The 23439-nt window shown below is 54.2% G+C and overlaps 10 protein-coding genes across 10 annotated transcripts; 5 read left to right on the top strand and 5 right to left on the bottom strand.

Moving 5' to 3' along the window:
* Window positions 1-369: 369 nt before the first annotated feature.
* Window positions 370-2967, bottom strand: ECM14 (Putative metallocarboxypeptidase ecm14). Its single transcript, XM_018277913.2, has 2 exons — window positions 2241-2967; window positions 370-2179 (listed from the first exon to the last, which is right to left on the bottom strand). The coding sequence occupies exons 1-2, from the start codon at window positions 2715-2717 to the stop codon at window positions 719-721; spliced, it is 1938 nt and encodes a 645-aa protein (XP_018127604.1). The 5' UTR covers window positions 2718-2967; the 3' UTR covers window positions 370-718.
* Window positions 2968-3669: 702 nt separating this feature from the next.
* On the top strand, window positions 3670-8803 carry VE01_08490 (uncharacterized protein). The gene is made up of 2 exons (XM_018277912.2): window positions 3670-4471; window positions 4557-8803. The coding sequence occupies exons 1-2, from the start codon at window positions 4087-4089 to the stop codon at window positions 8360-8362; spliced, it is 4191 nt and encodes a 1396-aa protein (XP_018127603.1). The 5' UTR covers window positions 3670-4086; the 3' UTR covers window positions 8363-8803.
* A 1515-nt stretch (window positions 8804-10318) lies between these two features.
* Window positions 10319-12207, top strand: VE01_08489 (uncharacterized protein). Its single transcript, XM_018277911.2, has 2 exons — window positions 10319-10677; window positions 10735-12207. The coding sequence occupies exons 1-2, from the start codon at window positions 10469-10471 to the stop codon at window positions 11885-11887; spliced, it is 1362 nt and encodes a 453-aa protein (XP_018127568.1). The 5' UTR covers window positions 10319-10468; the 3' UTR covers window positions 11888-12207.
* On the bottom strand, window positions 12131-14182 carry VE01_08488 (uncharacterized protein). Its single transcript, XM_018277910.2, has 3 exons — window positions 13718-14182; window positions 13613-13653; window positions 12131-13552 (listed from the first exon to the last, which is right to left on the bottom strand). The coding sequence occupies exons 1-3, from the start codon at window positions 13995-13997 to the stop codon at window positions 12329-12331; spliced, it is 1545 nt and encodes a 514-aa protein (XP_018127551.1). The 5' UTR covers window positions 13998-14182; the 3' UTR covers window positions 12131-12328.
* An 882-nt stretch (window positions 14183-15064) lies between these two features.
* PFS2 (pre-mRNA cleavage and polyadenylation factor (CPF) complex subunit) lies at window positions 15065-17416 on the top strand. Its single transcript, XM_059463968.1, has 3 exons — window positions 15065-15150; window positions 15350-15465; window positions 15529-17416. Exons 2-3 carry the CDS (start codon window positions 15376-15378, stop codon window positions 17230-17232), a joined length of 1794 nt encoding a protein of 597 aa, XP_059319458.1. The 5' UTR covers window positions 15065-15150; window positions 15350-15375; the 3' UTR covers window positions 17233-17416.
* A 178-nt stretch (window positions 17417-17594) lies between these two features.
* Window positions 17595-18157, bottom strand: TIM13 (protein translocase subunit). Its single transcript, XM_018277908.2, has 2 exons — window positions 17919-18157; window positions 17595-17790 (listed from the first exon to the last, which is right to left on the bottom strand). Exons 1-2 carry the CDS (start codon window positions 18033-18035, stop codon window positions 17605-17607), a joined length of 303 nt encoding a protein of 100 aa, XP_018127550.1. The 5' UTR covers window positions 18036-18157; the 3' UTR covers window positions 17595-17604.
* A 69-nt stretch (window positions 18158-18226) lies between these two features.
* Window positions 18227-19808, top strand: VE01_08485 (uncharacterized protein; the record flags this gene model as incomplete). Its single annotated transcript, XM_018277907.2, has 5 exons — window positions 18227-18611; window positions 18688-18711; window positions 18780-18850; window positions 18943-19024; window positions 19110-19808. The coding sequence occupies exons 1-5, from the start codon at window positions 18519-18521 to the stop codon at window positions 19806-19808; spliced, it is 969 nt and encodes a 322-aa protein (XP_018127565.1). The 5' UTR covers window positions 18227-18518.
* A 420-nt stretch (window positions 19809-20228) lies between these two features.
* VE01_08484 (uncharacterized protein) lies at window positions 20229-21990 on the bottom strand. The gene is made up of 2 exons (XM_018277906.2): window positions 20604-21990; window positions 20229-20497 (listed from the first exon to the last, which is right to left on the bottom strand). Exons 1-2 carry the CDS (start codon window positions 21463-21465, stop codon window positions 20409-20411), a joined length of 951 nt encoding a protein of 316 aa, XP_018127566.1. The 5' UTR covers window positions 21466-21990; the 3' UTR covers window positions 20229-20408.
* On the top strand, window positions 21850-22928 carry VE01_08483 (uncharacterized protein). Its single transcript, XM_018277905.2, has 3 exons — window positions 21850-22172; window positions 22262-22384; window positions 22445-22928. The coding sequence occupies exons 1-3, from the start codon at window positions 22003-22005 to the stop codon at window positions 22836-22838; spliced, it is 687 nt and encodes a 228-aa protein (XP_018127564.1). The 5' UTR covers window positions 21850-22002; the 3' UTR covers window positions 22839-22928.
* Window positions 22870-23424, bottom strand: VE01_08482 (uncharacterized protein; the record flags this gene model as incomplete). Its single annotated transcript, XM_018277904.1, has 3 exons — window positions 22870-22990; window positions 23043-23348; window positions 23411-23424. 3 exons carry the CDS (start codon window positions 23422-23424, stop codon window positions 22870-22872), a joined length of 441 nt encoding a protein of 146 aa, XP_018127549.1.
* Window positions 23425-23439: the final 15 nt, after the last annotated feature.

Genomic DNA, 23439 nt, shown 5'->3' with positions numbered 1-23439 from the left:
ACCAACCCACACAAAATACCGTAGCTGCGGGTGAGTCCCCTCTCAATTCCGCAGTACACCATCCCCTATTCGTACTAGTCCCCTCCCCTCGCGATCCATCGATCCACCCCTGGCCTGCCATCCATGCAATACATGACACATATCACGTGCCCAGAGCCACTTATTGTGGTCACGTGTGGAGGAGTATACTTGCTTGTATGCTGTTTTTATACTAGCTCCCTCTAAAAGCACCTCTAGCAATGTGGGATGGTAGTGGGAGGTACGAGGGTGTGTTACATAAGGTCTTATGTAATTGGTTGTTTGTTCGGAGTTGGTAGACTGGATGCCCGTATAGTATACGGCTATACGGGTAAGATTATAGTGAGAAGGCCCGTCGCATTGCCATTGGGCTTATCAGAGAAAAAAGTAAGTACAGTATGATTTGTTCTTCCCTATCTCCAGTGCTATCTTCACCACCACTATCTCCTCCACACACATACATAGATTACTTCATATAGCCACCACATACCCTCAAAACATCATACACTCCTTCCCGAAAACAGCCAACCCCAGCTATCCAATCCCGAACTATCCGCACCGTATCGTATCAGTATCGTATGGCAAATTTCCCTCCTCGCGTCCCAATACTCTCCCAGACGCCAAATCCTGCCAAACCCTGCCAAACTCCTAGTAATCCATCACATGTCTGTCCAAAAGGTTCAATTTTACACATTCTACCTCATCTCCTCCTCCGCCGTAGCTCGGACATATCAATCGCTGCTCTCTCAGTGTCCTCGTTCTCAACCACCACCCACTCCTCATCATCATCCTTATCCACATCTTCACCCTCACCCTCTTCCACTGCCACATTCTCAACTCCCTCCTCCTCACTCCCCTCACCTCCCACCTCTACCTCTCCCTCCACCTCCACCCCATCCACACTCTCAATCCCCTTATTCCCCATCAAGAAATCCCCAAAATACTTCACCGCATTAAACGACTCCTCGCCCGTCGGCACAATATGTTCTCCCGGGAGTAAAAACCCATAACTCCCCGTATCCCTCAGCTTAAGCTGATACGTATACCGCACCTTCATCTCATGATAGAACCAATCGATCGCCGACCCCCCTCCGCTCTCCATGCGGATCTGCTGCATCGGGCCCTCCTTCTCTTCATCCTTCTTCTTCGACTTCGCGGACTTCGCGGTGGTCTTTGCGCTCTTGCCCTTCCCCTTCCCCTTCCTCGTAACAACACTCCCCTCACACGCCGACGTAACCTGATAAAACTCCCCACTCGAGATCCTAATCGCCTTCGCCAACCCCATCCCCAGCTCCTCCAGATTCTCAATCGTCGGCGGCTCCGCCTCGCACGAATAACTATACGGATACAAGACCTGCTGGCTATACGAGTGCAAATCCAACAATCCCACAAACTTGGCATTATTCTCCTCCACCTGCGTCTTCGCCCACTCCGCCAAACGATGCGATTCCACCGCCTGAAACGGCGCAGACCCCGGATAACTCTCCGAGCAGGGGTTAGCTTGGAATGCCGACCCGGCCCAGCGGTATCCGAATGAGCGGTCGAGATCGAGGCCGCGGCAGAAGCGAAGGTGGGTCTGCTGGCGGTTCTTGCGCCATAATCGGTCGGTTTCCCAGGTGTACACGTACCCGTCCGGATTCAGCGTTGGGATGAAGACCCAGTCGAACTCGTGGATCAATTTCGTGATCGCGGGGGACTTTCCGTAGGCTGTGATGAGGGACCAGGCGATGTAGGTTACGGAGGATGTGGAGATCCATTCGCGAGCGTGCAGGCCGCCGGCGATGATGATGGTTTTCCGTTTTGAGGACGGGGAGGCGGGGGTGGGGTGCACGCCGACGCGGAGGGCGGGGATGGAACGCCCTTCGTAGGAGAGCCCGATGGAGGTCATAGTGACGTGGGTGGTGAACATGGATGCCATGAGGCGCATCCAGGGGATGATGACGGAGAGGGGCTGGTAGTCGCGGAAGAAGATGTTGTCGGTTGCGCCGTCGGTTTTGTGGACGGAGGGGGTGAAGGAGGAGTGTCCGGCGGAGGGGGGAAAGGGGGGGGAGGAGAAGGCGAGGGAGGGGTAGGATTGGTAGATTGATTGCGCGAGGTCGGGCATGAGGTTGGAGTAGGCGTTGTGGAGGGATTTGGGGAGGAGACCGAGGAGGGACGGGACCTGGGGGGGTGGTGGTTAGTATGTATGTTCTTTGAGAAGGGGACTATCTCGATATACTCACATCGTCCTCTGCCAACCTTATATCCGCCCAGTTATTCGTAAACTCCCACACATCAAGAAACAGCGTATCCGCCGCCTCCGCCAACGCCGCCTCCTCCTCCTCCGTCGTGATATTAAACCTCAGCACCACATCCCCCCCATACTTCGCTAACAACGTCGCCGGCAGCTGCGCGCTCAACGGCCTCCGCTGGCTCGTCGCCGCGGTCTGTCCATTCTCCTGCTTCGTCGTCGTCGTATCAGTCTTCGCGTTCCCGCCACCACCAAAGATCTTCTCGATCGCCGTGTCGCGCAGCCATGTCAGCTGCGGGAACACGCTGTGGGAGCGGTGGTACGGCGCTGCTGCTGCTTTGGCGTCGCGCCCGCTGAGGGATTGTGTGCTGTCGCCTGTAGCCCATGGGACGGCTATGGTGGGGACGGGGGCAAGGGTGGAGAGGAGGAGGAGGGGGAGGAGGGAGGTGGGCTCCTGGAGGAGTCGCATTGCTGCGTGGTGGTTGTCTCCAAGCGGTGGAGACGCAATGGGGATGGGTGACCCTTTCTGGATGCGGGTTGAGGGTTGGATCAGGGTGTTGTGGTGAGAGGATGATTGTTGGGATTGTTTTTGGGGGTCTAAGGCAGCGACTTCTTTGCTCTCTGTAGTTGAGGTTGTGGTGGTGGTTGAATTGGACGATGACGATGCTTCCGATTGGGTACGCTACTGGCGGGGTAACTTGGGGGTACTTGTGTGGGAAGAGCGATGGAGGTGTGTTTGTAAGTATAGGGTATGTACTACACTGCCTCATTGCCTGAGGAATTCACAAATCAACTGCAACCGGGGAGACGGGGCCCAGGCAGAGACGCGAAGATTAATTGGGTGCAGGATACATTGGGGCATTTGCGACAGCTGGGATTTTTCTAGAAATAGAAGATAGAAGGGTATTTTGATGTATTTTGATGTATTTTGGTGTATTTTGATCCTTATTGGTATTTTTAATTTTTGATATTTAGAGAGATAAGTTCTTATTCGTAGCTATTCTTACAGCCACTCTTCTCTTACTGCGCTTCTACTGCACTTCTACTGCACTGACTGTACTGTATGTAGGTATGAATTTATTATTAGCTGATTAGAAGACGCCGTCTCCTGTCTCTGACCTCACATCAGAACACCACGTTCTCCGCTTGTTGTCCGCTTGCGATGATAGGAGGAAAGGAGGAAAGGAGAAGCCACTGAGGGGATAGCTGAGCGGAGCTGAGCGGAGCTGAGAGTGGGAATAAGCAAAGGAGTACTTCATCCCCCGCAGTAGCATTGGTCTGTTTACAAGTACCCTCCACATTAAATCCCACGCAACGACACCCTGATCAACACAGAAGAGACACGCGCTATTGCCTTTAGCAGCTTCCTATACGATCCTCTATTTCTGTACACTCTAACTAACTATCTCTCGCTGTATCTCCTGTATTTACTTCTGCGAAAACACTCTCTACTCTCTTTCTTACGACCTCGGTGTCAATCAATCGTTTGAAACAGCTTCCTCTTGTCTTTTGTATTATTGATCACTTTCCAAAAAACCCCTTGTATCACACACCACACACAGCTTGGACAATAACTCTCACTGAGCTACCCTGACGTCTGTGCGACGACGACCCTGTACACTACACCAACCAAATTCCCTCCTTGAACCCAGCCTCTCGAACCACACACGAACGGATAAACTCCTATTTTACTCTCCCAATCCTTCCCCGCAACCTCTATCCCGAATCCCCAAGAACCTGCCTCGACCTGAAAACGGAAGAAGAAGACACGAAAATAAGTGGCCTGTCATGATCCGATAATCCCCTTTCGCTCCCGCGCTCCCACCACCCCCCTCGAGATGCCCATCATCCAAGGCCTGCTGCGTCGACGCGGCCAGGCCAGCGAGACCGATCTCAATCGCCGCCACTCGCTGCTTTTCCCCAGCCCGACAGGAGCTGCGGATACCAGGGCGGGGAGACTCAGCGAGCAGTTGCCGCGCAGGGACGCTGGCGCGTCAGATTCGCTCGAGCTGACGCCGCAGTCGTCCGCGCCGGCCATTGCGTTTTCCTCGACGGAGAAGACGGTCCCGGAGGATAGGCCGGTGTCACCGCCGGTGCAGGATGCGACGCCCAAGCAGTCGCGACGGTTCTCGATGATGAAGTTTAGGCATGCGTCGGATTCGCAGCTGTCGACGAGGGCGAGGCAGCAGGCTGAGGCTGATGCTGCCCCTCCTATGCCGAGACGTAGGTTCCACCTCCTTCAATTGATTGACATTGATCCCGATTGGGCTCCAAGCATGTAGAGAAGTTACTGACGTTCCCTCGGCAGCTCCCGAGATCATCACAACAGCACCGACTCTCGACGTAAACACCACACAGAAGAAAAAGTCGAAGCTCAAGCTACCTGGCATAAAACCATCGGACCCTAAGCCATCCGCGTTTGACGAACTGATAAATGCGTCGAAGAAGGAGAGGAGGAAGACGCTATCCGAAGGGAACTCGTCATCCCGTGTTACATTCGATGAACCTGTACGTCACAGCTCTCAGGTCCCAGGTGCGATGCCTCCGCCTTATGGAGATGATGCCGGATCGACGCTTGCATTGCCAGTCAATCGGCTGTCCGAATCCTCGAGGTCTGATGGGAGCTCTGCGGACAACCATGTGTATGCGCAAACGACTACTACGATACAGACAACACATACTACAACTACGTTCTTTAGACTACCGCGGCGAAAGAAGCCTCAGCCGCTCTTTCCCTTACCGCCAAAGGTAGTTCATAATGACCAGCCTAACTCGCTTTCCGTACCGGATAAGTCTGGCAACAACACTAGTAGAGCGAGCACGGATTCCGGCGCCGCACAAACTCTACGCCTACCGCAAGGCGCCGATGATAACGAGGGTGCCGTTCACACCCATTCTGCCATCGCTAAGGCGTCTATGCTGTTTGCAGCCCCTGGGTCACCATTGATCCGCCGCGACTCGACGGCCTCCAACAAATCTTCCCCTACTCGACGTGGCCTCAGGGGCAGGTCTTCTACCCTGACATCTTTGAGAAACGGGCAGGCCGATGAGCCATTAGATACTCCGCCTCTTCCGTCCAGCCGCACGTCGACGTCGACGGGCAGGAAGAGCTTCGGGGATATATTCAACTTGACCCATCGCCTTCGCCCTGACCCAATGCCTCACGCTTCCGGACAAGCAAGTCCACTCTCTGCTACCTCGAAAAACAACTCGATCCAAATCACAAGAGAGCCAATTATCATACCCGAGAGACATCAGGATGATAGCCCGGCAAAGTACCTCCTGCGGCTGGAAGAGGCTGTAAGTCGAGGCGCCGTTGCAAGTGTCTTGTCGAAAGGCAGCGATACGTTCTCACAGCAGGTTCTCCGGAGCTACATGCGTGGGTTTGGGTTCTTCGGCGATCCTATGGATATGGCCCTCCGCAAGCTTCTTATGGAAGTCGAACTGCCCAAGGAGACGCAGCATATCGACAGGTGTCTGCAATCGTTTGCACACCGGTACCACGAGTGCAACCCAGGCATCTACGCTTCGCCCGAGCAGGCATATTTCATTGCATTTTCGTTGCTGATCCTGCATACCGATGTCTTCAACAAGAATAACAAGAATAAGATGCAGAAGCAGGATTATTGCAGGAACACCCAGGGAGAGGGAATCTTTGACGAGATCTTGGAGTGTTTCTATGACAATATTTCGTACACGCCCTTCATCCATGTGGAGGATGATCTTGATATCAATGGCGAGCGAATTGTCCAGCACAAGTCGAAGAAGAAGAGTTTATTCCCTCGGTCGAGTATGGATCCGATGAAGCGCCCTTCGAAAGAGCCTGTTGATCCGTATACTCTCATTATCGACAGCAAGCTTGACTCGTTACGGCCCAATCTGAAGGACGCAATGAACTTGGAGGAGCACTACAGCTACATTGGTACTGCGCTGTCCCTCAATCTGGACGACTTGCAGCGAACATTCTTCAGAACAGGTGTTTTGCAGATTATATCTGCAAGGTCACGCCCCGATGCCTTCATGTCTGACAAGACGGTCATGAACCCCGAGGAAGCACACCCTGGAATCGTCGATATCAAGATCACCAAGGTCGGCTTACTATGGCGCAAGGACCCGAAGAAGAAGAAGACGAGGTCCCCTTGGCAGGAATGGGGCGCAATTCTCACAGGAGCGCAGTTATACTTCTTCCGCAATACCGCCTGGATCAAGAGCTTGATACATCAACACGACCACCACGTCAAGCAGGGTAATGATGGCATTCCAGTCACCTTCAAGCCCCCGATTGAATCTTTCAAACCGGATGCATTGATGTCAACGGATGATGCTGTCGCCCTGCTCGATTCTACGTATAAGAAGCACAAGAACGCGTTCCTCTTCGTTCGCCATGGAGGCTTCGAGGAAACATTCCTGGCTGACAACGAAGATGAAATGAATGACTGGCTCGCGAAGCTCAACTACGCTGCAGCATTCCGCACAGCCGGCGTGAGAATGCGTGGCGTGGTTGGTGGGAATTACGAGGGGCAGCGCACTCGTGGGATTAGGAGGCTGGGCAGCGCGAACTCCGGACGCTCTGTGCAGACTCCTACTGGTGAAGTTCAGATTATCAGCGGAAAGATCGATCTCCAGATGGCCCAAGATATCCTGGCCGCAAGGAGAGAGATCATGATGCAGAAGATTACAGAGGCAGAGGAGAAGCTAGCTATTGCTACTAAGCAATTAGACGCTCAGCTTCGGAATGCTCGTCACTTGCAAATCCTCGCACCTATCCAGCCAAAGACGAGGGAACAAGTAGTATTGGCAGCTGGCCGCATGTCGGCAAAGCTGAGATGGGTCCGTATGGAGATCTGGAGGTTGAGATGTCACAGGGATATCCTGTCCATGGACTTGGATGAAGAAGTGAAGACCGGGGAAGGTGAAAAGCCCGAGCCGCTACTCCCTACTTCCAACCCCTCGGGGGAATCCTTGGCCAAACAAAACGACCGCGACAGTCTCGCCGCAGTGAGTTCCAGGAACAGCGCTGCTCTCTCTCCTCAACAGAGCTTGCAATCTCAGCACCCAACTCCGATACCACAGGCATCACCGAGTGATTTCGACATCGACAATTTCTTCACCAGTCCCTCAGCCGCACAGAGTGCTTCAACTTTCCACAAAGCACAAGCATCATGGGAACTCCCACCTCTGAAATTCGACGGGCCAAGGAAACAGCCCTCCCCCGGTGTTGGCGCACAACCAAGGAGCCCAGTACTATCCCACACATCCTCATACCCCCGCATGACCCCCACCACCTCCGCAGACCCACAACGTTCCGTCTCCTCCCCCCATGAAGACGCCGGCGAGAACATCGCCTTGGAACAAGCGGGCCTCATCGACACAACCCTAGCATCCGACTCCATCGCCGAAGAACCCCCCACCACCGCCACCACCGACGACGCCTCATCCCGCCCCTCCGACTCCACCGAGAAAGAGAAAGAGAAAGAGAAACTCGAACGCGGCAAAATCCGTCGCAGCATCCACCGCACCCTCCGCGACGCGCACGTCCCTACCCAGCACCGTAGTCGGAAGGGCAAGGACTCTTCGTCCTCGGCGGCGAAGGAGGGGGAGGAGGTGGTGAGGGATGATCATTTGGCGAGGGGGACGGGCAGCTTTGTCATTCATGGGAAGAAGGCTAGTGTTATTACGTTTGGGGATGCGTTGGCGAATATGTCTGCCGAGGAGAGGATGAGGTTGAAGAAGGCGGCGCAGGCGCAGGAGAGGGGATCGAGTGTGGAGAGGGAGGGGGAGGTGCGTGGTGGTGACCGCGGTGGTGTGGATCATCGTGGTTCGGAGGCGAGTACGAATACCCTCGCCGCAAGAAGCTTTAGGGAGTTGCATAATCGCCTCTCTGCCCACGCGGCGACGCTTGAATTGGGAGAGGGCGGTATGGCGAGCGATAGCGATGCGGCTGTGAGCATGCTCTCCGAAGAAGAGGGGGTGAGGACCCCGTTGCCGGTGGTGGAGGATGTGGATGAGGATGAGGGGATGGGGGGGTTCAAGCAGGCTGCTTTTTATACGCCGGAGGTGCCGGGGACGCCTGCTAAGACTGATACGCCTGGGAAGGGGAAGGGGATGGAGTAGTGAGGTGGGGGGTGACGATTGAACACTTTGCAACCTTTTTCTTTGATGTATTTTTTTGGGACTTTTGGGGGGGGGGAGCAAAGACGCGGTTTTTTGAGCGTGCAGCGAGGGACGGCTGATGGATGGATGCCCTCCCGATACGACGACCTTTTCAGGGATTCCTTTTTTGTTACTTGTATATTTGTGGGGTAGGCTGGCGCATTGGGGGTGTTTTGTGTTTTGATTTGGGGGACTGGGGAATGTAAGGAGGGATGGGGTGGTGGTAGGATGGGGTGAGGGGTGTTTAATAGATGTCGGCCGGGTATATGAACGATGTGCTGCCGGCTGGATGGTGTAGCCTGGGCATGGGGATAGGGGGAGATGATGTTGGCATGATATTCGATTAGATAAAAGAGTGAACCGGGGGATGGCGGGAATAGAAGAAGATTCCCTCTTGCAAAACTTTGCTCTTTGATTGTGATACTGTGATCTGTGATTCCCCCCTGACACGCTGACCCCTGACCAGTCTGGCCAAGACAGGGTTGCATACCATGCGGCCCAGGTCCTGTGATTGGAGGGGTATGTATGTAGGTGTGTTGTGCGTTTTTTTTTTTGGAATTGATATCTCTGGGTGGGGGTTAGGATTTAAATTTATACATGCTTTTTTCTAGGGAGGGGACTGAGGTAGTAGCTGCGGTGGGTGGTGCGTGAGGCAGTAAGGAGGGGCGGGTAGGGACGAGTTAGGAGGGGGAGGGGGATGTAAGGGGTAGGATGGGATAGCTGCATTTTGGCGCAAACCTGCAATCTCAGAGACGGATTTGCGCAAAGCGGACGAAGGTTCATCCGTCTGCGTTCTGTTTATTCGGAGCTCGTTTGCGTTCGTCTGGTTTGGGTTGGGTTGGAAGTGTCCCCTGATGCATAGGATCGTAGAGTATGTGAGAAATTACCCCCATGGGTAACCTCCACGGTCTACGTTTTCGCACAGAGTAACGGGTTTGCGAGTAGGTAAGCGCGAAATCAGACAAACGCCTGCCTAGGCTCCGTTCTGTCCGTCTAGTCTAGTTTAGGTCCGTCTCATATAGTCTCTCCTAATCCAAGGGATGGGTAGAGTACGTGCTGGTGGAAGTTCTCACACGGTATTACCCCACACTCTATGGTTCCGCGCAAACACACAGTTGCACCGACTGGTTTGCGCAAAACCGGACGGAGGTTTATCCGCGCTCCGTCTTGTCGGAGCTGGTTTGGCTTGGTCTTATATGGGAGACCAAGTCACGCATGCTCTGCAGTCCTGATGTAGAAAGGGGACTGCAGAGAATGCAGATTTACCCCACATCCTGTAGTTTCGCGCAGAGTGAGAGGTTAGGGGACATATGTGCGCAAAATTGGACGAAGGTTTGTCCGGGTTCCGTTAATGTTCCGGCTGGTTCTGCCCAGTCTCATTTGTGCTAGATGAGTCTCCTAATACAGAGGACCAAGGAGAATGCTGTTACCCCACATTCTGCGGTTTCGCGCAAACCGTCGATTTTGGTGACGGTTTGCGCAAAACCGGTCGGACGTTTATCCGACCTCCGTCCTGTCTATGCTGATCTAAGCCGGATTAATGGCTAGATCAGTGTCCATCTACGTTTTCTGCACAGATTTGATGCCTTTGACTGGATTTTGCGTGGACGGACAAAGGTTCGTCCGTCTGCGTTTAGTTCAGTCTGGTTTGGTCAGAGCTGCTTTCTCCGGAGGGCCTAGACTAGTTCAGAGATAGCAGTAGGCTTTGAAGATCCGGAGAAATATAATAATCGGAAGCCCATTATGATACTAGTAATTTACAGGTCACGTGCCTATTTTGATATCAACAGGGGATAGCGGTTGACGCGCTTATGCGGGATGGCCCGGCGTGGTGGCGCGCGGTGGGGCGGCTGGAGATAAGGGTAGGGATAGGCGAGGGCGTGCCTTTAGCCATCCAGCCAGGTGAATTGGGGTTCACCCTGTGACACCAACACCGACAAACAGCAACACAACAATCCACCCATCAACCCTACATCTACCACCGCCACCTTTTGGATCAGTGGTTTTTTGGAGTCTATGATACATTGGTGAAGCTTCGAGAGGCCGAATCGGTCTACCTTGTTCGTTATGAACGCTGTCATTGAACGCCTTCGGGCGACTCTGCGGAGTCAGAAGGTGCGGGGGGATGAGTATGAACAGCTTGTTGGGAGGGAGGATGAGGAGGGTGGCGCCGATGATATTACACTACAAGAGGCACTGGCACTTGAAGAGAAGCCGTTCTCGTGGGTGGAATACACTGTATTCCTGATTCTCGGAGTCGCGATGCTGTGGGCATGGTAAGCTTCATCCGACCTACCGGGCGTCCGCGATCACCAACTGACATCTGTGTATAGGAACATGTTCCTAGCTGCCGCAACCTACTTCGCAACCCGCTTTCAAGGCAGTCCCTGGATCCTCGTCAACTACCAATCCTCCATCCTAACCGTCGCCACCACCGCCAACTTGGCATCCATGTTCCTCCTCACGAACCTGCAAGCCGGAGCTTCCTACCCGCGCCGCATCATTTTGGCTCTCATAATCGACATAGTCGTCTTCACAATCCTCGCTCTATCAACTATCTTCTTCGTCACCGTGTCTCCAGGGGTGTACTTCGCTTTCGTCCTCGCCACCGTGTTAGCGACTAGTACAGCAACAGGGCTGCTCCAAAACGGGGCGTTGGCGTTCGTAGCCACCTTCGCGCATCCGAGTTACATGCAAGCCATCATGACGGGCCAAGCAGTCGCCGGCGTACTCCCCAGCATCGCACAAATCGTCTCCGTCCTCGCCGTCCCCGAAGAACCCTCATCCACCGACAACACACCTCCCGCGGTCCCACCACCGCAAACAAGCTCAACATCAGCATTCCTCTACTTCCTCACCGCCACCTTTGTCGCCGTCATCACCCTCCTCGCCTTCACCCCCCTCGCGCGCCGACACACCCCAACACCTACCTCGCCCACCCCCGCGGCACCGGCGAGGAAAGTAATGTCCATGCCAGCCCTCTACCGGCAACTGCCCTTCTACTCCGCTTCCATCTTCCTCTGCTTCACACTCACGATGTTCTTCCCCGTCTACACAGCGCAGATCATTAGCGTGCATCCCGCTCCTACGCCAAGGTACTTGCATGCACCGATTTTCATCCCTCTCGCTTTCTTGATCTGGAATACGGGGGATTTGCTGGGTCGGTTGTCTACGCTGTTCACTTCCTCCCTCCCCCACCGACCACGCTCTCTCTTCGCAGTCTCCCTCGCTCGCGCAGCCTTCCTCCCGCTCTACGCACTAAGCAACGTCTCCGGCCGCGGCGCGTGGGTGCAGAGCGATTTATTCTATCTCCTAATCGTGCAGCTCGGTTTCGGGCTCACGAATGGGTGGTTGGCGAGTAGTGCTATGATGGGGGCTACCGGGGCGGTGGAAGAGGAGGAGAGGGAGGCGGCGGGGGCGTTTATGGGGTTTAATCTTGTGGCGGGGTTGACGGCGGGGAGTTTGTTGAGTTTTGCTGCTGTGTGAGCGGGTGGGGATGGAGTTATTTTGGGTATGGACTTGATATGAATGGAACGGATTTGATATGGAGGGAGTGCTTGGTTCTTGGTTTTGGGAGGGGAGGGGGATAGGGTGTTTTGGGATGATGAGGCGTTACTTTCTTGCATAGCAGTTGCATTTACATTGGCTATTGGCTGAACTGATGGATAGTTTTGGTCTTGGAAATAGAGGTTTATACCATACGGTGCACACTCCACTCATCTGTAAAAACCCACATGTTTGCCATTTGATATATCTGCAATCATCTTCACGATGGGCAATTCCATGCATTGCTATCAAATCAAAACCAGCCTCCCATATTAACAGCCCAATAACGCTATATCCTAAAAGAAGAACCCAGACCCAGTTTTCAACTCCTATCACTACATCTATATACCTCCACCCATCAACATCCGAGTCCCCAGCCCTTCACACCCTCCCCTTCAAATGACTCCCATACTTCGCCTCCCACGCAAAAAAATACAACAACGCCGCCAGCGGCTGCCCAATCAACACAAAACTAACCCAAAACACCGTATTCCCCACCAACTTCCCATAATGCCCCCCAGCCCTCTCAAACGGCGCCGTGAGCTTAATAAGCGGCAGTTGAGCCAGCATCCCCAGCGCCGCAACACCAATGATGTTATGCGTCGGCACGCCCACGAGGAGTTCATGCAGCACTGCTGACAGCGCGAAGACGGCGACTGAGGCAGCCCAGGGGGACCATCCGCGTCCGATGAGGGGAGAGAAGACGTGGCGCTTCATGAATTGGTAGACGGGTTTATTCCACGTGCGCCAGTACGCGCCGACGCTATCGGAGTTCCACCAATCGCTGTAGAAGTCGCGGTCACCGAAGCGGGTGACTTCGGCGAGGGCATTGAGGAAGGATTGGAAGAGCGCGAAGAAGCCGGCGAGCCAGACGACGAGGGAGATGGTGGAGAGTTTCATGAGCCGCTCGAGGATGGAGATTAGTTCCAGGGAAGCCATTTTGTCGAGCGAGTTCCGCAGGAGGGGCGCGGCGTATTGCGCGCTTGCTACCCAGATGAAGACAGAGAGACCGAAGACTTCGGCGAGACGCTTGGCGACGAAGGACCATCGGATGCGGGGGGAGCGGGGGTAGACGGGTTGGTAGACGAGGGTGGGTGCCCACCAGAAGTAGGTTAGATTGGAGAGGGAGATGTTCTGCGGGTAGGGGCACTGCAGGTAGATGTCTGGCAGGGCATCTTCGATGCGCTTAGAGGGGTGGAGGTACGCATGGCGCAGGTCGCGGTTGGTGAAGGCGTAGGAGGCGGTCTTGAGCCAGACGATGATGGCGTGGACTTCGGAGAGAGTGCCGATGAGGGGGTGGTGGATGTAGTTGTATACGACGACGGAGGTGATGAGGAGGCAGAGGGTCGCGTTGAGACCGTGCAGCCAGGCGATCAGCTCCCAGGCTGTGTTGAACTTCTTGCGCTCGGCTTCGGTGGGGGTGGGTGTTTCGGCGCCGGAGCGGGGGTTACTGGCTGCGAGCTGGCGTTTGGCGTGCTTGGCGGCGGCGAGCTCGATGATGTAGGCGGCGAAGAGGTGGCAGGGGATTATGAGGAGGAGGGTGGCGCCGATAAAGACGTCGTGGCGTTTGTAGTTGTGGCATCGGAGGCAGATGAGAACTCCGTACTGGGGGGGTGGTGGTCAGCGCGATTATCATTTTGGTTGTTGGAGAGTGGCAGAACATACCTTGTTGAAGTTTTCAATCATCAAGCGCAGGTTTCCGACGACTGGTGAACACAAGCTGTTAGATAGGTCTTCTTCTCTAGATTCTCTGGCAGCAGAATCACTCACCAAGCACGATGACCATCAGATTTCTGAATCCGAGGAAACTGGGGACCTCGGCTGCGTCATGGCTGAGGACGGTGTTCTGGGGGCGCGAGTGGACAGCTGCCACATGTCTGTATTTCTTCTTTATGCGCAGACGCCGACTGACCTCTGGCACGTCGATGGCTGGGACACTGGCCGAGTTGAGTGGGGTCTGCGCACTCTGAGCGCGGCCATTGGAACGAGCTGATCGCTGGGTGAGGGTCGAGTTGACGGTCGTCGTCCTGGTATTCACAGCTGTGGCCATTGTCGGCTCGTGGGGGGGGTTTTCATATCAGGACTGTGTTTGACGGGCCATGTATATGGAGTATATATACGATGGGCAAGAGATCATCGACAAGCTTGTGAGACTTATTATGTAGAAAATAGAAAATAGAAAATCTAGACTCGAGGGGGAAGGATCAAGGATCGGGAGAGATAGGAAGGATATCGAATTGGGGAAGAAGTGGAGGAGGAGGGGGAAGACGAAGGTGGGGATATGTAAACATGGACAAGGGCTGGGCTTTTTCGCCCCTCGTAAGTATTTCGTTATCTATTCCCTGCTTGGGTTCCTGCCGTTTCCTGCATCATGTATAGAAAACGTGTATGCAAGAAACCGAAACAGTCGAAATAAGTGAGATAGATGGCGTATGCAGGTAGCTAGATAGATACAGTATTTATAATATAAACCCATATAGAACCATACTATTGCAATAGCTAACCATGCTGCACATGGTAAGATTGTTTCAATATCAATTATCAATTGTCTTGAGAAGGCCGAATGAGCTAAATGGGCCAATACTACGCCAAGTTGGAGAACATGGCATGCCATGGCAGCACCGAGTGATATCCATGTACGTTGGAGGTATTTTTGTACCGCGGTACCTTGGCATTTGCATGAGACAGTGGGTTCAGACTACTTCTCCAATGTGTGAAAATTGTAAATTTAGTAACTCCCGACAGAGATACTTCCGCTATACCTTGTCGTCTCGGTCAATACATTGTTCCGTTCCGGCCTTGTCGCGACCCCATCGACTGCCATACATAGCAATCAATCCCAGAGCGGAAATTCCCCCAATGGAACCCCAGAAAACCTACGACTGAGATCTCGTGACCTATCTAAACTATATATATATATATTTTGCATCAAAGGGAATCGACTACTTCAGACAGGCTAGCTTCACTCGAGGACGGTGAATCAGAGAAGAAGAGAGAAGCTCCGTTCTGGCCAGCCATGCGGTAATAACCTCGACGAACGACCTAGATCACCATGGCGTACGAACAGCGTGGGGAGCGTGACTATGGAGGTGGTGGTGGTGGTAGAGGAGGAGGAGGCAGAGGGGGAGGCGGTGGAGGGGGAGATGAGGGTGGAGGAGGTGGTGGCTATGAAGGTGGTGGCTTTGGGAGAGGACGTGGACGACGTGAGTTGCTATGATTCTCAACTCAATATACGTTCCTTTTCAGTTCTCATCCATCGGCCGCACTTGCATGCTGCCATCCGTTGTTCTTGGCTATGCGCATATCTTCCTCGAAGGCACCGAGTTTTACTTCACATCCTTGTCTACTCTCTATTTCACAGTCTTGCACTACGATGAACATACAACTGACAATACAACCCAGGTCCCGTCACAGACTACGGCGCGACGATGGTCCATTGGATGCAAAACCGCCAGCCACGCTACAAGGCACGCCTCCAAGGAGAGATGGAGAGGCCGAGTCCCAGCTACATCGTCGATGTGAGTACCCGTTGCATCAACAGGTCATTGTCGATGACACGTGACGCGTACTGACAATCTCAGATGCTTCCTCCCCTTGCCAGGATAGACAAGGCTGCTGATACTATACCCGCTCATCATCTACATTCCTCCTTAAACAAGATCAAGCATCCAGTGAACGTTGTGCGCTGGACGCCAGAAGGCCGCAGGTTGTTGACTGCATCCAGCAGCGGTGAATTCACGTTATGGAACGGCACGGGGTTCAACTTCGAGACCATCCAGCAGGCTCACGACGTTGCCATCAGGGCGCTGTCATACTCACATAACGGCGACTGGCTGATCTCGGCTGATCATGATGGTATTATCAAATACTGGCAGCCCAACTTCAACAACGTCAAGGTTATTCAGGGCCACGGCGACCCCATCAGAGATATGGCCTTCAGCCCGAACGATTCCAAGTTTGTCACAGCTTCAGACGACTCAACTCTTAAGATCTTTGATTTTGCAGGGGGAGTTGAAGAGTCGACCATTACTGGCCACGGATGGGACGCCAAGAGCGTCGACTGGCATCCAACCAAGGGCCTGATCGTTTCCGGGTCCAAAGATCATTTAGTAAAGCTATGGGATCCCCGAACAAGCCGCTGCCTAACCACCCTCCACGGCCACAAAAACACCATCACCAAGACCCTCTTCGAACGCGTACGTGGATTATGTCTCGCTACCTCCGCACGAGACCAAACAGCCCGCGTCTTCGATTTACGAATGATGCGCGACATCTGCCTCCTCAAAGGCCACGAAAAAGACATCTCAACCATAACCTGGCATCCCATCCACTCCAATCTCCTCAGCACCGGCGGCTCCGACGGGTCCCTTTTCCACTACCTCCTCGACGAACCCCACACACCCGCAGGCACCATGCCCTCAACCGCCGTATGTGATAGTCCTGACCCGGCCACGGCGCCGTCGCAAACCATCCACCCCGCCCACAAAATCCCCTTCGCCCACGACTTCGCCATCTGGTCCCTGGACTGGCACCCGCTCGGCCACATCCTCGCCTCGGGCTCCAACGATAGGCTCACACGTTTCTGGACGCGCGCGCGCCCAGGCGATTCGACAGTCTTTAAAGACCGTTACCATATCGGCGAGGCGGCCGCGGAGGCGGAGGGGACGTGGGATCGCAGAAACTGGAGGCAGAAGCGCCAGGAGGATGAGGAGCAGGAGATGGAAGATGAAATGGATGGTCTGGAGGACCAGAAAATGCCTGCTAAGATACCTGGATTCCCAGGTATCCCCGGCCTACCACTCCCTGGATCCCAATCAATGATCCCTGGTATGGGCGCTGTCGCGCCTCCCCCGCAACTACCATTTAACCTCTCTGGTCTACCGGGACTGAGCGGCAACCTCCCACCGCCTCCACCAATGGACCCGAATAACCCCCCCGATCTAGCTACACTCACAGCTATGATGAAGAAAGCTGGTATCCCGCCTCCACCTCCCCCAGGGCAGGGCGGGCAATTCCCTCCCCCTCCACCGGGCATCTTGCCGCCTGGCTTGTTACCGCCGGGATTCACGCTCCCACCTGGATTCCCACCGCCTCCACCGGGGATGGCGGGTATGCCGGGACTTCCTCCTGGGCTTGGAGGCGTGCCGCCGCCAATACCTGGGTTTGCGCCGCAGAGTGCTGAGGAGGCGGGTGCTGCGGGGATAAGGAAGCGTGGGCCGTTGCCAAGTCAGCAGGAGAGTTTGCAGATGGAGCAGAGGAAGGGGAAGTATACGCGTGCTAGGTAGTTAGTTTGGGGGGGGGGGGCGGTGTATTAATATAGGTTGCTAGTTGGAAAGTGTTTTTGAAGGGAGGATAGTGGGTGGCGGTGGGCTGGCAAAAGGAGATACAGACAACGATGGTAGTGTTGTTATGTACATCACATCTGCGGCGTTAGATACCATGGCGTTACAATCAATCTATTGATCCCACCCTTTCTTGTATCTGGAGATATTCACACCCTTCTAGTGTATCCGTTTCTCCTCCCTCATAATATTGTAAAAGTACACACAACCCCCTTCCCACCCCCGCAATCATACACCCATCCATCAATCTTTTGGTAATAATACACCCCCCCTTCTCTTCAATCCCCCGACGAATGGCCCAAAAACCCCCATCATCTAAAACATCCCCCCACCCGCATTCTTCGCGCCCTCCTGCTGGACCCGCGCGATATACTGCTGGCTAACCGTGTTCCAGGCTGACATGTATTTCTCCATGCACTGTGTGAAGCATTGCTGCTCGCCGCTGCTGAAGGAGGAGCCGGGCTTTGGGATGCACTTGGCGAAGCAGTGTTCGTTGAGTTTCTGGTTGGGGGTTAGCTGTGGTGTATGGGGGGTGAGGGATTGGGGGGATTGGAAGAAGGGGGAAGGGGATTGGGGGAAGGGAAGGAGGAGGAGGGAATGAGGGACGGAGGAGGGGGGTATAGACATACCTCGATCAGCTGCCTGGCGTTGTTCAATGCGGCTTCTTGACGAACTTGGTTCATCAACGCCGTCTTCGGGTCGCTGCCCGAGATACCGAACGAGGCTCCGACATTATCGATCGACATGATGAAAAGATATGTGTGTGCGTATTACAATATTAGAACCTTAATTGAGGGTCGAAAAAGCTCGTGATAATCGTTTCGTTGTAGAAGTAACAGTTTGTGTTTGTGTTTGCAGTGTCGTAGATATATCTAAACAGGTACACCCACGGAGCCAAAAATTGTTTCCACAACCAATGATGCGCCCACCCACTTCGCCCTAGCCGCGGTCAGTGCGCCCGCAACCCACGCCAACCGCCGACCCCAGACCCAAACGACCAGAGAGGCCAGGTATCGCGTGGGAGAGAAAGCGCATATAGCTGTCAGTTGAGCTCGCACCCGACTATCAGAAATCAGTTTTCCACCCGCCACGCCCGTAACAATTCATTGAGTCGGTCTGCGACCGATTGACATTCTCTGTTGCGCTCAGAGCTTGTTTCATTTTTTATATCGTCCTTTCTTTTGTGACACGAGGGAAGCTAGGCTGCTGCTGAGACAGCGACAAGCGTCATGAGGTTCTCGACGAAGCTCGCGGCCGCATGGCTTGCTGTCAGCGTGATGGGCGAGAAGACGCCGCCTGTTGAGGAGGTGCGGTCGATTCCGGTTCGTGGCATGCCATCCATCTAGATAGCTAGAAACTAGCTTGAGACAGACAGCTGTAACTGACACCTTACGATAGCTGCGCACGCATTCACTGACCGCGGTACGTCTTTTGGAGAGATGAGGGATTGGAGGGATGGGTTTTACGGGAGGGAAGCTAACGCAGGATAGCCGTACCTGGATACCGATATGCAGAGTCGGTGGTGGGATTTTGGGGGGGATACGATTATTAGGACTGATAAGTACGTGGCCTTACTTACTTCTCTGCGCTGGGGATGGGATGATGGGAATTCTGGTGGCTTGTGGATGTGGCAGTATGCTGATACGGAAGTAGATATGTGCGATTGACCTCGGATCGTCCCTCGAGGGAAGGCTGGATCTGGTCGCGCGTCCCATTAACCGCCACGAACTGGGAGGTATGCGCACTTTCCCCCTCCTACCCCCCTACCCTCCCTCACCACCCCGTCACACACACACCCCCCCTCTAACACCCCACCCCAGATCGAATTCGAATTCACCATCGACGGCGCCGGCAACCTCCACGGCGACGGCATGGCCATGTGGCTCACCCGCCAACGCAACACCCCCGGCCCCGTCTTCGGCTCAACCGACAACTTCGAAGGCCTGGGGATCTTCATCGACACCTACAAGAACAACCGTCCCGGCACCGTCTTCCCCTACGTCATGGCCATGATCGGCGACGGCACCACGCCCTACGACAAAGCGCACGACGGCAAGGCGAACGAATACGCCGGCTGCTCTGCTCGGGGCATCCGCGGCGCCTCTGTCCCCACTAAGGCGCGATTGAAGTACTTCCAGGATAAGTTCCTGAGGTTGGATCTCCAGTACAAGGCGGAGGATGAATGGATCCTCTGTTTCGAGAAGACGGAGCCACCGATGCTGCCTTCTGTCGCGTATCTGGGGTTCAGCGCGGAGACGGGGGAGTTGAGCGATAACCATGATATTGTCAGCGTGACGACGAAGAATCTGTATACAGTCGGCGCATCGTCGTCGGTGCCGCAGAAGGAGCAGTTGGGGAAGAAGGATAAGGGGAAGTTTGGGAGTGCGGCGAAGAAGAGTGGGGGTGGCGGGTGGGGGTGGTTCTTGTTTAAGGTGGTTGCTTTCTTTGCGGTGGTGGGGGGGGCGTATGTGGGGTATACGGCGTGGAGGACGCAGAATAAGAGGAGTCACCGCTTCTAGGGGGTGCGTGATAGGGTGGGGTTTGCACAAAGGGGAGGGGGAGGGGGGTGATGTGTGGTGGTTGTGGTGGTTGTGGTGGTGGTGCTGGTGGTGCTGGTGGGAGAGGAGGAGGAAAACACAGTCTACACGGTCTTTTTTGCTGCTATCATTTTTTTTTGTTGTTATTGGAGGCGGGAGCTGGCTTTGTATACCAGGCGGGCGCAATTATGCATGATGAACTGAATCAAAATGGACAGAAAAGCATATACGTTCACAGTAATGTCCCTATCATTGTGATGAAAGCTGTATGCAGACTAGGCCAGTATTCGTTGATCATACATACGAGAGCGGCTGTGAATGAAAAATTATTTATATTAATGGGCTCTTACATGCGAGTATTACATTCTCCTATCGAGACATCGTCCCCTTCCCCTATCCCTCCACTCCTCCAGAAATAAGATCCCCATACCCAAAACGCCATATGGGCACCCTCCCCTTTCCCCCCTTTAAAACCGGAAACTACGCACCCTCCCACTTCTGCATCAGAATCCCAAGTCCCGGAATGCCCTCTGTCTGACAAGCCGTGGTGGCGACTGCTGCTGCTGCTGATGGGCTAATTTGTCATCGTATGAAGGGGATCCAGACGGCGGTGCGGGTGCGGTAGTCAAGATACTCCTGGCCGAAGAAGCGGACTAGGTATTCTTCCTCTCCTGATACGGCATTAGCATCCCTCCGCCTCTCATCTTCACCACACAACTATCCATAACTGTAGCGGGGGAGGGGGAATGCAGAAAGAAGGGAATAAAAGCAACTCACCAGCAATTCTCCTCTTAAAAAACACCCACAACACCACCGCATACCCCACAAAACAAACAACATTCCCCAGCACAAGCTGCGTGCCCAATCCCCACCAGAAGAAGCCGAAGTAGCTCGGGTGCCGAGAAACACTGTATATCCCCGATGTGACAAGTTGATGAGAGGAGGCCTTGCGCGCCTGCACGATGTGGTTGAAATTCCCACCCGCCTGCACCATAGCAAGGCTGCGCACAAGCTGGCCGACAGGAACGAGGATGAGCCCAGCTGCTAAGGTGAACGTGCCTACCCATTCCGGAAGCGCAGGAAGTGCCCAAGCTGTTATAAAATCCGGGAGGAAAGTCGACGGCGGGAAAGTAATCAACAAACACGAGATCGTCGACTCCGCCATCGCCGCCGCATGCGCAATCGTATACGCACTCCCATTCTGATTCAGCAAAAAACTGCTCACCTGCGCCGCCTTCGTATTATACCTCGCCGTCGTCCAAAACTCCAGGAAATGAAACACCGCCAACGTCGCTGCAAAAAACGGGGGACGCCAGAACGGCGACCCCTGCAGGGCGAGGACGGCGGAGAGGGCGGCGGAGAAGGAGAGGAGTGCGCCTAGCAGGAAGGCGCGCGAGGCGATGCCGGAGAGGGAGATGGGCTGGGAGGGGTAGTATTGCTTCTCGTATGCGTTTAGGGCTGGGGGGGTGGGGGTGAGGGAGGGGAAGGAGGGGGGGTGGCCTAGGCCGCCGTGGGAGATTTGGGCGAGTGGGTTGGTGGCGGGGGAGGAGGGGAGGATGGGGATTGTGGGTTCGCGCTGGGGAGCGCCGTTGGGGACGGCGGAGGAGCCGTTGATGGCGCCGTTGACTCTGGTTGCCATTTTTGAGGGTGTTTGTGGCGTGGTGGTGGATATTTTTTGTTGCGAGGCTGTGGGGTGAGGAGTGGTGAGGTTGTGGGTGGTGAGAGGATTGAATTGGGGCAGTCTTGGGGGATTTCAGGTGGACATGCTTCTTTGTCCCGTTGGACGAGCTGTGTTATATAGTGGTGAGGAGCAGCTCAACTCGTCCGAGCGAGCTGGGTGTTGTTGAGGTTTGGGATCGAGGGGTTGTAGGACAATGGCAAGGCTGAGCCAAGGATGAGACAATATTAAGGTACGAGATACCACGCGAGTACGGCTGAAGTTGTCGAACAATCGTGGCTCGTACACCTCGGAACCAATCCGAGTAAGTACCTCCGCGTGTAACTCCTCAATGACTATAACTATCCCATCGAACCACCTCCTACCATTATATCATAAATCATAAATTGTAGATTGTGAATACTTCCAATATTACTTATACCTCTGATAGATCTCTTTACATTCCAGAACCAGCATCGTCCCTCTCTACCGGCCGTCTTTTTTTACTCTTCAGCGACAATGGAGAATATTAATGAAGATGAGAATCTGGCCAACATGTTACGCGGGGACCTCTACTACGCATTTACCCCTCGTCTCACGGCATCACGGATGCGCTGCCACCACGCCTGCGACCGCTTCAACAGTGCTGGGGAGGTTGACCGACGCCGCTTGGTAGAGCTGTGGAGAGAGTAGGTTTTCGTTTTATTCATATTATTCCAGATCAAAAAGTTCAGTTCGCATGGGGTGGTGACGTGTCTGTATTAACAACATATTCTAGTATCCTTGGCGACAAAACCCCCCTCCCCGCCAAAGCACCCACGCAAGAGGAGGATGATAAGCTCTTCAACGACGATGCATGGGTAGACGGTCCCATCAAAGTCGACTATGGCACCAATACGAAGTGCGTTGTCTCCCCTTTCCTCCCCTTCAGAGCCACCCACTAACACATATATTTGCCCAGGATTGGAAAGGGCGTCTACATTAACTTCAACTGCACCTTCCTGGACACGTGCACTATCACCATCGGAGCACGCACTCTCATTGGACCAAACTGCTCCTTCTTCGCTGCGTCCCATCCGTTAGATCCGTTTCTGCGGAATGGAACGCAAGGCCCGGAGTTGGGGGCGCCGATTACTGTTGGGGAAGACTGCTGGTTCGGAGGTAATGTGACGGTGCTTGGCGGTATCACTATTGGTAGGGGGGTCACCATCGGCGCTGGGAGCGTGGTCACTAAAGATGTTCCTGACTTCGTTGTCGTTGCGGGGAATCCGGCGAGGGTTCTTAAGAAGATCGAAGTCAAGGCTCCGGATCCAAGGTTGGCAAACACCGAGGAGGCGGAAGCGGCGAGTAGCTGAGATGTAGTCGAGTTTGAGGAGTATAGATAGATCATAGGGCGCCTTGAAAAGAGAAGGCCGATAGAATCAAGACCAAGACATTGATCAGAGACCATACGAGGGGTATCCACGTCGACATGCGGAAGTAACCAGCATCGTAAACCGCGCCCAATCTGGTTCTTTGTTAGCCAGAGCAAATACCAGACAGAGCCGGGGGAGACATACATCAAACCAACAATGCTCCCAGCAAGCACCGCCTCAATCCCCGCAATCGCAGCATATGCGATCGGTATACTCCAGACCCATCTAAAGGCATTCCTGCCCTTCCCTACTTGCATACACACCGCGAGTGCAGCGGTTGCGATGTGGAACGCGGCGTAGAAGATGAGCGTCCAGAGGAGGGTGAAGCGCCAGATGTCTTTGACGTAGTAGAGATAGCTGGCGACTCCGGGCCTCGCATCCAACGGCCAGTAGAGCGATGGAAAGGGAGGAGTTTCATAGTCGAGGGGCGCAGGGTCTGAGATGCGAGTTCTGGGAGAGTGAATTGTTAGCGGTTATCCCAAGCTTTGGATGGATGGATATGGCTTGCTAACTTTATTCCCGACATCGTCCCCTACATTAC

Source organism: Pseudogymnoascus verrucosus (genome assembly GCF_001662655.1).
Source record: "Pseudogymnoascus verrucosus strain UAMH 10579 unplaced genomic scaffold scaffold_44, whole genome shotgun sequence".
In the NCBI taxonomy this organism is placed as follows: Eukaryota; Fungi; Ascomycota; class Leotiomycetes; order Thelebolales; family Thelebolaceae; genus Pseudogymnoascus; species Pseudogymnoascus verrucosus.
The sequence above is the reverse complement of the archived record's forward strand: the minus strand, read 5'-3'. Positions and strand labels throughout refer to the sequence as shown.